Source organism: Apostichopus japonicus, chromosome 7, assembly GCF_037975245.1.
Source record: "Apostichopus japonicus isolate 1M-3 chromosome 7, ASM3797524v1, whole genome shotgun sequence".
NCBI classification, from domain to species: Eukaryota; Metazoa; Echinodermata; class Holothuroidea; order Aspidochirotida; family Stichopodidae; genus Apostichopus; species Apostichopus japonicus.
In genome coordinates this window covers 3,239,365-3,251,763 of record NC_092567.1, presented here as the reverse complement: position 1 = coordinate 3,251,763, position 12,399 = coordinate 3,239,365, and the positions used below count along the sequence as shown (strand labels likewise).

Sequence of the window (12,399 nt, the reverse complement as noted above, 5' to 3'; positions counted from 1 at the left end):
AGACAACGCTGCTAAAAATATCTTTGTTTTTATTCATCATTTTTCAATTATTTATCAAAATAGCCATGTGGTATTTTCCTTACAAAATCGTATATGATTCCATGTTCCTTTTAGTGTTCGATTATTTGTTTAATCAACCTAATCCAAAATGTATTAAAAATGAAGCTTTTGATAATATCTCATCTCACAAAGATTTCATAGATGACCTGGTCGACTACCACTATAATAAAACACAAAATGTTAGAACGTAAACAAACGCTGTGACTATCTTCATCCTAGGCAAATTTAGTTTGCAAGTATTGAGACAAGAACACGAACTAATAAATTACATTTAAGGAATCTGTAATTTGGTGACATTGTAAGAGTGAAATATGTGACAAACCAGTCAAAACCTAATATCAGAAAAACCAAAATATTATTTCCATGACCTCATAAAATTAAATCATCCTCTGCAAATTCTCTCTTTTCTCTGTAATTGTCTTTCAAAGAAAGTTGACAATTTCGAGGGTAATATGCTAAGAAGTATTTGTCAAAACCTTTACCAATTCTAGCAGAGTAGAACTATAGAGCAGCAACACTTATATCCCTAACTCACCTGAGGTCAATAGTATAATGCATATGCCCAATTATTTGCATAATAATTTGCATAGTAATCTGTTACTGAAAAAGGAACTTAAGGTCGTACTCCATAGTAATAAACAAATAAACAAGTATTTTTGTATCAGCATGAATGTCGTACACTAGGCTATCAATCTGAATGCCAAATACTCAGTGTACTGTTGTAAACATGATAATTTAAATCTTAACCAGGAATGCAAAATCATTGAGGTTTAGATTTCATGCAACGAGCTGCTTCTTCAAATATACGATGATTCCATTCTTTACATATATATATATATATATCTTACAAGTTTCCACAGTTTGCTCTCTGTTTCACTGACATGAAAGGACCAAATAGAACAACTAACTAGAACTAGAACATAGTAATACATCCACTCATACATTTCCGTATTCATTGACAATAGTATGAGCACTTGACCAAAACAATAGGAGGTCTGTTAGAGTATGTTACAAATTTGCCTGGTTGAGAGAAATACATCCAGTTCTAAGTTTTCACTGTTATATGTACAAAATAAGCTATGACTTTTTTCTGTGTTGTTTAATGTGCCCCTTCACAGACTGAATTGATCAAGCGTTGTGACAATGTGAGCAAGCATCTAGCAGAGATGCATATTTGACTCATTCTTCCCTTTGGCTGCAAATATATTCATATAACATTTGGCCCCAATTGACCCTACCTTTAATTAATGAAGTCCTCACAGGGCAAGTAGCATAAGCAATGGGACACTGTGGTAAGCCAGTCAGACTGACCTACATTAAATTGAATAATAATGATGATGATAGCACTCACTACATTGCATATGACTTCACTGTGGTAAACCATTCTGTTCTGTGCGCAGACCTACGCCCAATAAAAGCCCCATTGACTTACACACTATATCACAACAGTAATGTCTCTAATCCTAAACGCTACCCATCACTGGATAGCTGACAAGTTTGCCACTATCAATTTTCCGTACTAAGACCATGCAGAATTTTTGCTAAGAGAGCCGAAACTTTTAGTCACTTGTAAACAAACCTCTTTACTCAGTCGTAAACAATTTTCGTATGCTGCTCCTGGGAGGGCTAACTGGTCTAAAATTGCCTCAATTGACCCAATGTTTGCACCACATGTGCTTCCATTCATGCTTTTTAACATCCAAGCCACAAAAAAGCACATCCTAATTGATAACATAGCAAAAAAGTTGTTCTCCTACTCGTAATTGGCACTTTTCCTAAAGTAGAACACTTGGGGCAGCTTGATATAGACGCTAATAGGAGTATGCAACCTTCACTGCCATACTGACCTGTCAGTACTTACATTGCAGAAGCAAAGCATGCCACCACGGCAAGTTTCAGGGTTCTATTTACTGTCACACTGGCCTCTAAGTACTTAAAACAATGCAGCAACAAAGCAGCCGTAGGGTTACAATTCACTGTCATACTGGCCTGTCAGTACTTACAAAGCAGTAACAAAGCATGCAATTAAGGCAGGTTTCAGGGTTAACATGCAAAATCACTGGGCATGTGCTTAGACCTAAAATGAAACACTGAAGCATGTAATGTAGTTAGGTATAGGGTTGTAAACCTAATTCACAAAATATAACATTAATTGTTGACATATTTGTCTGAGTTTCTTTCAGGCACAGTGAATCTTTCTTTGAACCTCAGATAGACCATTAATACTATATGCCATTATGTCTCCATTTTGTCTACTGCCTAGCACAAATTTGAATCAATCCCTGTTTCATGTTTTAATTACAGTGATAATAATGATGTCATAACACCATCAAACAAAACATCATTAACATACACCATGTGAATGATAGTTTTACAAATAACTATATATATACAATGGTTGCTAATTAAATTAACGATTGGATGCTACAAATAAGGCTATGGTACAGTAACACTATTATAATGTGTCACCACCTTGATATGATGCCTGCAGTAAACTATACACACTGAAACCCATATAATATGTCTGCTTGGATTTGCAGGAGCGTCTTCAGCAGCGTCATCAATCAAAGTGAAAGAAACATTGAACAGCATCAACCCACTTGACCTCCAGTATGTCTATCGCTTTGCATGTGGACTCAACAAGTCAGCAGCAGACATCATCATCAAACACCTGCAGGAAACCGAAGAGGGACGTCAGTTTGCAATTCTTTGTATGCTTGAACAAGAAGAAAATTCAGACCAATTCAGGCAGTCAGTTAAGGACTTGGTTTCAAGGAATATTTCCATTTCCTGGGATGATTCCAAATTATTACAGAGTTCTACCATACAAGTCCTTGAAGTTGCTTCAGCTAATCAGGTAATTATCAATTTGTGTATTGATACTACACCAGAATAAGTTCTTAAGTTGAAAAAGTTCACCCGTCTTGGTTTAATTTATTTAATATTTGTGACTCATATTTGCCACACACATTGTTTAGATTTATATTACAACAGTTTATTGCAATTAACAGTTCAACTCTTTTTGTTTTTACTCATTTGGGTTCTGATTTTTCTTCTCATTGTGGATAGACAACAACGTTACTAACTTATTAAATTTCCTTTCAGAAAAGTTTGGACATTCTGAATAAGGGCAAACCTGACCACTGGCAATTGTAATGTCTTTCATCTCAATCCCTTAGTCGGAAATATAAGAAATATAGCACCACATCAAAAAAAAAAAAGGCCCCGACAGCACGCATGCACAAAACACAGGTCTATTATTTTGTGTGCAAAAATGACCATTGTCTCATTGTCTAAATGTAGCAGCAATGATTTGATAAAACAAATGTGATATTATAAATCTTAAAAAAAAGGTAAATGGTTCTTGGCTAACCTTGGAAGACACGAAAGCAGGTTATTTAAATTATCCTTTGTAATAATACTGATGTGCTTGTTATGGAATGCTGTAGTGCGTTGACTTCTTCTCAGCTTTAAATGAAAAGGAATGAACTATATAAGTACACATGTGAAGCAAACAAATTGCATTGGGGTGGTAAAGAATATGTTAGTGCCCAGGCCTGGTCCATGAAAGAAAATTGTGGAAAAGCAAGATAATAACCAATGAAATAATCATCTTGTCAAAATGTTGGGAAGTTGACAGCATGTAGTATATAAATGTATTAAATTCCTTTCAAATAAGAACACACATGAATATGCACATCACTTTATGATCAGGGCTGTAACTATACATCCCATTGTATTCTTGTTTGGGTCTGGTGGTCTAATATGCATAAATATGCATAAATACACTAAAATATAATTACTTAATACAGCTCTATTGCCTTGATCAAAGGTATTCAGCAAAACCCATTACCACTTCAAAAACTGAAAGTTGAGAATTGAGTTGTAAAGACACTCACCCACAAAAGAAGTAATGTCATCAGTGATGTTGGATGTTTGAATTTTCTTTTTCAATTCCTTGAAAGACATATACAGGAAAACCGTTGCAATGCAATGTTGAAAACTGTACCAGCTGGAGGTCAAAGAGAGAATACAAAATAAATCAACCTTTCTTTCACTAGATTTATCAAGGTGAAAATTCAAGAGGTCTGTGATAACGTTTGGACCACAGTAAAGAAGAGTGCTTTACTCAAAGTACCTATTGTGGCATGTACTTGAGTCTATAGTGTTCAGTTAGAACCATTGAAATAGTTTTTTTTTTACAACATTATGGGATAACTAAAATGATATTTTGAGTTTTTGGTTTTAATCTGAGGGAAACAAATACCTAAACAGAAGACATATTTGTTGGTAACCCAAACTACTTTCATACAAACCAACAAGTTGTCTTCTAGTCTTACCATTCTGGGAGTGCCAGAAGTTCTAGAAGACTTTATGCATTTGAGTCTCAGGCAGCAATTTTTATTTCAGTTTGGCAAATGTTAAAATGTATCAGAGGGTGTTTGGGCAAATATTGTGTCATGACAAGCTCATTACAAACATACCAATTACTGGATTAATCAGCAAGAATCCGATCATTTTAATGTCCTTACTAGGGATTAATTCTGTCAGATGTATTTTGAGTGGATGGGTTAAGACTTGATACAAAATTAATTTAGTGAGAGTGAATGAAGGTAAAAGAGTATTCCTTGATCTGAGATGCTATCCAAAAAACCTACCAGAGGTTGTTGAAACATTACTATCACTGTTATATACTAACCATTAATGTGATTACCATTACATGGAAGAAATATCAGATGATAAACCATTCATTGTCCTTGTCAGCACAGTATGAATGTGACTTCCTTCGAAAACTGGTAACTGCAGGTGGAATAGGTGATACCTTAGTAGCTCGCTTCAAAATTACCCTAATGAAGAGAAAAGAAAGTGATGTGAATGAGATTTAAGTCCTAATTATAGGAGAAATTGAGAATGTCAGTCAGAAATAGATATGTGAATGTCTCTGGCTAACTACCCTGTATACATGGACAAACACAGAGAAAAAAATTCAGAGGAAGGAAAGTACAGTTTAGTTTCCAATAACCAGGTATTAAGTGTAAAAATTAGCCAGTTAAGCATCAAACTTGAACCGGATTGTCCGTTGTTTAGTGGAAGTGGCATATAAAGGTGTGGTGCAGTGATATTAATGAGCTCCCAATGGAGAGTCCAACCTCACACAAACCCAACCATGCATGGTTTGGGCTTGACTGAGAAATTTGTGAGATTTTGCACCTCTCTTTCGTAATGAGGACAGAATGTCTTTTGAATTTCCACTCATTAGGAGATAATTGTATCTAATTTAGTGTGTCAGCTTTGGTGGATGTGTTATTTTTCTTCCTTTAATGGCACCAAGCCTCTGGAGATTGCATTAGCTACATTGACCTAGTTAAACCACTCTCGGGGGGGGGGTCTATTTCTAGATTTTAGATCACCAAAGGTTTATAAAGTACCCTGTTCAGCTGGTCAATAGCCATACAATATGGACAGTTCTTTCTACAAATTTGACAGATGAAGACACTTGTAACCTCAAAATTTTGAGTTAAAAAGTTTTGAGATGAAAAAGTCAAAATTTTTGACTTTTGAGGTGAAAATCTTGAGATCAAAATTCCAAATATTGAGAAAGCAAATTCAAAATTTTGAAATTTGGGGACACTTATTTTTTGTTTTAAGCCACCGTACTAGGTCGGTGAGGTTAGATCAGTTTTGAGACCAATTAGATTTCTTAAATCCAACTGCAGTGACTGGCTCAGCAATGTTAAAAATTAAACAAGCATAAGTGACAATTCTTTATTCACAGCTGTACATTCTCAGGTTAGTAGGAAGTATTTCCAATTGCGTTTTGTGTTTATAGTGGCTGGACTTACAAGGGTACTGCAAAGCTCTCCAAATCTTCAGTATTTTCACATAGTTTCTGGAATCTGCTAGCAATTTTGAGCACATGAGGACATGTCAGTAATAGAAATACTTTATCTGATTTTACACTGTGGAATATATATAAATATCTGAGCCCTAGCCGGGTGCTTCAGAATAGCTCTGTAACATCTCTTCTACTTCCTGTCTTCTTCTACTAAGTTTAAAACATGTAAATACATGTTAGAGAGAAAAATGTAATTTCTATGAAGTATAAATCTAGGCCCTGATGGGAGTCCCTGGGGACTTTAGCTAAGGCATTTTTACTTTTCAGATATTTAATGTTCTTTGATAGTGATTTTGCAGCCCAAGTGAAGCCAATGGGGGGGGGGGAGGGGGAAAGTTATAACCACCCTTATGGATGCCAGTGCATACATGTTTTAATGCCCTCTAAATGTGTTTATTTTAAGCAGTATTTAGCTCTCAAATATGCAAGGAAGAAATGTTATCATGACATGATATTGATAAAGAGTGGCAGGGGAATTTAAATTCCTTAACCATGCCTGCTAGCCATATGTTTGGTGAATAAAGTCACAACAACCAGATTAACCTAATTCTTACCATTCCTATGTAACTCATGTGCATCAAGAAGTGTAGGATACTGAAAGAAGCTTGATAGATGCATACAGACCTAATCTGTTTGACCCCAAAATATGGAGAATAACATTTTTCAGGGCCAAAAACCGGGAGAATAAGGGGAAAATAGGGAGGTTGGTCATTTTCAACTGAAATTATATAAATACTCCTAAATAAATAGTCTACAGTACCGCTCATGTATAACTGGACATGTGTACGCGCACAGGATCGTATAAACAAGTACAATCGCGTATAAAATCGTTGACAAACAAATTGCCGCGTAGACACCTCGTATAATCCCTGTACGAGTTTATACGCAGGTTATGCTATTGTGCTCAATGAATAGGGGTTAAAGTCGCCGAAAGAATTAGTGAGATGTTTGAAACAGCCGTTTCTTAAATCGTAGTTTAAGACGTGATATTCACCTAGCATCGAAGAGGACGCAGGTAAATTGTTTGCCGGCATAGAACTTAACTGTTTTTTTTTGTCGTACACAAGTAGCCTACATGCGAACTGCACACATTTGGTACGCCGCATTTACAAACAAGTGAAAACTTGTGTTTATTAAACTTGTGCAGGCGCGCATCCAGGGGGGGGGCGTTGGGGGCGCGCGCCCCCCGGATAAGAAAGAGAGGAAGGAAAAAAAGAGAGAAGAAAAAAGGAAAAAAAGAGGGGGAAAAAGAGAGAAAAAGGAGAAAAGGAGGGAACAGAAGAAAAACGCCAAAGACACCGGGAAGAGAAAGAGGAACAGTGACATAATTACAGCGCTGATCCATATTATATACACAGAGTAGCCAGTGACGGATCAATGATTTCGGAACGGGCATGCGCCTCGGCCTACCCCTTACACCGACAACTCCAATTTTGACGTTTCCATTTTTCCTCTCTCACTAATGTATATATACTCTATATGGTATATCATAACCCACGTGTGTGTATGGATGCCTTAAACAGTTGTACAATTGTGCTATGAAAAAAACTGTGGCGGGTCACGAACTCGGCCGAGTCGTTGGGGAACATGGCGCATTTCGGTATTAGACCAGGATCTATATGCGAACTGCACTATTCATGTGTTCTTCGATGCAACATTGCCATCCACAGATAAAATGTAATACACTCCAACCTGATTGCTAATTGTTACCCCAAATCTAGTACCGTAACTCATACAATTAATCTAAAAATAAATTTTGCATGAGATTTGAGAATTGAGCACATTTCCTGTGAATATCATGTAGTTGACCCAAAGGCGTATCATTGCCGGGGCGGGGGCTGACGCACCCATCACTTCTTGAGATTGTTCCCATCTGCATGAAAACGTGCGACTCACAACCCTATGCCCACCCCTCTAATCGCTTCCCGATGACATGCTATACAATACGAGAATTATTACTGTTGACATTGTTAGGCGTGACTTCTCCTAAAGACGTTTGAAATGACGAGATGAAAGTATGTTGGTATTTCAACATTAATCAGAAAATTTCTAAATTATACACTTGGATAAAAGTCGGGGGAGGGGTGGGAGGGGGCAATGTTCTATTCAGCTGAGAAGAAGGCCACTGCTACGAGTGTACACCCCTACCGGCCTGCTCCAATCCCCCCCTTACGACTTTACAAAAACATTGTTCATAGGCAAAACTGCATGGTGTATGGAGCCAATTTTAGACCTAATTGGTGGTCTAATTATGCCTCGGGGTGCACCAGTGAACATCAATTTTCAAAAAGAATTCAGGGACGGGGCTACTGAGATTTGCCTTCAACAAGCCAACGACCACACCTCCGCCATTTTTAAATTCTATGGCCTTTTCATAATAGTGCAGGACCTACCTGAGTCAGTTGGGTTTGCTACCCCCCCCCCCCCTTTGAAATCCTATATTAAAATGGGGGTTGAAAAGGGGTCCCATTCTCCTAGTCCTGCAAACCGATTTCAAGTAGTAGATAACCTATGCATCTGCCATTAAAATGTGGTACATGGCTACATGAAGGTAACATGCTACAGTATACTATTTACCTCTTTGCAAAAACAAATACTAGTCATTGTTCTTAGTACATTTTGTTAGTTCTACACAATGAAACAATTTGAATCAAAAAAACATTTGATGTTATTTATAGAACTAGTTAGGCAAGATGTCCTTACGTACATATGGCCTGTAGATTTGATCACAAGTATGCAACACAACCCATTACAATTTCACAAACTGACTGTTGAGAAATTATTATGTAAAGACTCACCAAAATCTCCGCCACAAAGGAAGTTATGTCATCAGTGATGTGTTCCCACTTGCTTTTTTCTTTCATTTTCTTGGAGGAAATGTACCAAAGAAATGTTGAAAATGGTATCACCTGGAGGTTAAAGAAAAATATAAAATAACTCAACTTTCCATTCACTAGATTTATCAAGATGAAAATTGGTCGGGTCTGTGATCATTTTTGTAACAGACATCAACGTCTTCCCTTGTTTCTTATTAATAAGTATATATGAATATTTTATATAGCTGTAATATCAGGGCAGCATATATATTGTTTTATATTTCTGTTTTTATTTTTGGGTATGTTGGACTGACATACAGATAGCTAACAGCACAGGACTAATATCATTATTAAAAGCACCTTTGCCTTTATCTTAAAGCTGCTCTTTAGGAATATGTTTTGCATCTGAGGTAATAAATACAGACAGTTATTTACAACACTTGAAGTGGTATCTGATCGACTCCATGTTACGGTCTATGAGTTGTGAACCCCCCCCCCCCCCCCCAATAAAAGACATATTTGGAAAATTGCTGGAATATTTCTAACAAATTTGTGGGCTATCTTCCATAGTACTGCAACAGAAAATATATGTAGAAAGCACATGTGCTGGAGTTTCCTGGAAATATCTCTTAAACGGCCAGTATTATAACTGAAGTGCAAATAATGTACATCTTAAACAGAACACATTAAGAGAATCCTTCAACACTGTTGACCAATGGCTAAGAATGGAATTCTGAATTACTTTGGTTTTTACTCTGAGGACATGCATATGGTCCAGAAGCTACATGCATGTCTTGTATTACTGACTGACAACAACATATCCACACATTACAGTAAACCCACTAAAGACTTCCATTTGTAATCCCTTAGTATATAGCTCATTGACAAATGACATAAAACCTAAATTATCTTCTGATTTAAATTTGACATCAATTTTCCTAGGTATTATATGTACTGAGAGGGGAAGGGTTGGAAAGGTTAGGATGGAAACAGAGATTTTTATGGTTCCTGTTAGTCATTCTACATGGTTCTAACTTAGTGTGGGTATGGTTCTAACTTAGTGTGTGTATGGGTCTCATTTTGTGTGCAGTGACTCTATTTAATTGTTAGGGCACATGCACTTATGAATTAAATTTATTGTTTATGAGCCTGCCATACATTTTACTGCCTAATTAGGCTGACAATACAGAGGAGTCTGGCTGCACTATTAAGACCGAGTACTACGCTTACCTGCCACCCAGCACTACAGTATGACAAACTGATAAATTAGAAGGGATCAAGTCATCTGAATATTTTGTTCCTTCATTTATGATGAATACACAAAACAAAGAAATGGACCTGGATATTAAACACATACACCTCTTTGTGTAGTTTTACACATTGGTATACAATACAATGTATGGCATGCAGTGTCTAACATATGGTGTATGTACTGTATGTTGAGGCCTTTATCTTCCCCTCTGGCCCTTAGGGAATTTGCTGGTCAAGCAAGATTCAAAACAATTGCTGTTCCTCCAGGATTTAGGCAGTAACAAAGTCACTTTCTACCCAGAATCAAATCTAATTATAACTACAACCCAGCTTACCAGTCCTGCTATACACTAATTATACACTAATCATTACCATCAGCATATTGTAAACCATTCTGTGCAAGATACACATCATGTGACCCCAAAGATCGTCTCAAGAAAGATTAATCCACATTTACCTAATGAGGAGATAAAGACAAAGACAATAAGAATCATATCTGAACTAGATGTTTTAATGCAAACGATAAAATCCCTTGTTTTTGAGTTTGCCTTTTTTAATATTTACTCAACAGTTATTCCATTGCTCACAGATACACAAGCTTATGCTAAAATGACTCAATAATTGCAAGTTCATTCATTTTATTGCAAGGAGCTCTTATTTTAAAGTTTAATAATTTTTGGAAATTTATCCATAAAGAAAACAAAAGGCAAAACTTGGTAACATGTTTGCAATCCTATGGTTTAGACTAATTTGGTCAGCACACTTTCTAATTGGTACTTTTAACGTTGTTTGGTGCAGCAGGCCAATAAAGTTGTTCCCAAATTTCTAACTCTATTACTTTGAAGTCAAGCAAAGTTAGGCAATATTACTGGTCTAGATTGCTTTTTTTTTCAAACTATCTGCATACCAGTGTGAAGCAAAGGCTGCTCTATTACATAAATGTTAGTGTTTTTGCTTTCACAACTTTCCCAGTAACTTAATTTCTAACTTTGCCAATATGCAGCAACATGATGCACCCCCCCCCCACCCAAACACACTCTTATAACAGAAAAACTGAATTACACAATAACTTTATGAACAGAAAAATAATACAAATGCATTAAAGATTTCAGATGACATAACATGCTGAATCCTAAAAGAACTTGTCATATTGTGTTGTATGATCTTCTGTGATAGAATCGTAAACTGTTGCTAGACATAGTGCAATACTCAATACCTATCATCATCCTTGACAACTATATAATATGATGGGATAGGTGGACCTTGCCATAAATTACATAATATCCACTCAACCTGGAGATGTGACAATAGAAAGCCTTCATTAGCATTATAGCTCACACAGGAATGAAACTGTTACATTATGAAACAATGGATGTCTAATGACCATTAAAATTGGTCAGATTTGAAAGATTAGAGATGTCCTTGGCATCAGAATTTCATCCTCTTGAAAACTACAAGTATGGTACAATTTGTAGAGATGATGCTACAATTAGGGAAGCACTGAACAAAAGAGGTCTCACAGAATCCCTAAGACACAACTTTTAGCAGTGTTCTAACTAGATTGTTCATATTTTAGGTCTTGTTTTGCAGTGATTGGGGGTTGGGGGGTCCTGGATGATAGACTTTTCGGTGGGGAAATTTCCCTTGAGGGATCATCTGATATGTCATGGAGTAAATATATCCAATTAAAAACTTGCATTCTCATGGAGGAGGGGGATGGGTGGAAGGGGTAAGAATCAGGTGGTGGACCATACAATCATTACCCTGATAATGTAAACTGTACGCATGTCTTCAAAGAGCTGTAATCCGGATATGAAACTGGTAAATCCCTAAACAGGCTGATCTCAGGACTGAATATTTCCAGTTTACCTGATGAGAAAAAACAAAATGCATTTGGTCATCAGTTATAATGTTATTATTTATGTAAATTGACATCACCCGGTCTGCAAGTAGCTTCATTCTACCATGTAACATTGTCAAACACAGAACACAGCTACTATAAACATACAGTATGGTATGCTACTGTAGTTTCAAAATAAATTACTCAGTTATAATTATAATAACAATGTAAAGAAACTAAAGCAACTAGAATACAAATCTATAGACTGTACAAGATGAGTTCAAGGTCTCATAATGCTTCCCACAGTGTATATACAGCTCACCTAATACCAAACTAATTGAAATATAAAGAAACATTAATTTGAAATTGAGACAAGCATTGAATCTTCAATACAAACTTTAAGCAATACCACTAGCAATCCAGTCTGGTTTATATTCAATTGAGAAACACAAGTAATAACAATGTAACCCTGAAAACAGATGGAGCCTGAAGAAAACATGATGACTGTTTCGGTCACATAGTTTAGGAACCATTGG

At 36.4% G+C, this 12,399-nt stretch overlaps 2 protein-coding genes across 6 annotated transcripts in view; one reads left to right on the top strand and one right to left on the bottom strand.

The window, feature by feature from the left end:
- Window positions 1-12,399, top strand: part of LOC139969972 (uncharacterized) — a 290,887-nt gene that overhangs the window by 16,613 nt on the left and 261,875 nt on the right. For all 4 annotated transcript variants that reach the window (XM_071975457.1, XM_071975456.1, XM_071975455.1 and 1 more), the window contains exon 6: window positions 2,601-2,917. In XM_071975457.1, coding sequence (XP_071831558.1) covers window positions 2,601-2,917 — 317 coding nt within the window. The remainder of the gene's footprint in view (window positions 1-2,600; window positions 2,918-12,399) is intronic.
- The window catches only part of LOC139969995 (uncharacterized), a 958,452-nt gene continuing 946,065 nt past the window's right edge, over window positions 13-12,399 (bottom strand). Inside the window, exons 7-8 of one of the 2 annotated variants that reach the window (XR_011793870.1) lie at window positions 3,434-3,528; window positions 13-2,776 (exon numbers count right to left, since the gene is read on the bottom strand). The gene's annotated coding sequence lies outside the window, so the exon portion shown is untranslated. The remainder of the gene's footprint in view (window positions 2,777-3,433; window positions 3,529-12,399) is intronic. The other variant, XR_011793871.1, reaches the window with a different exon arrangement.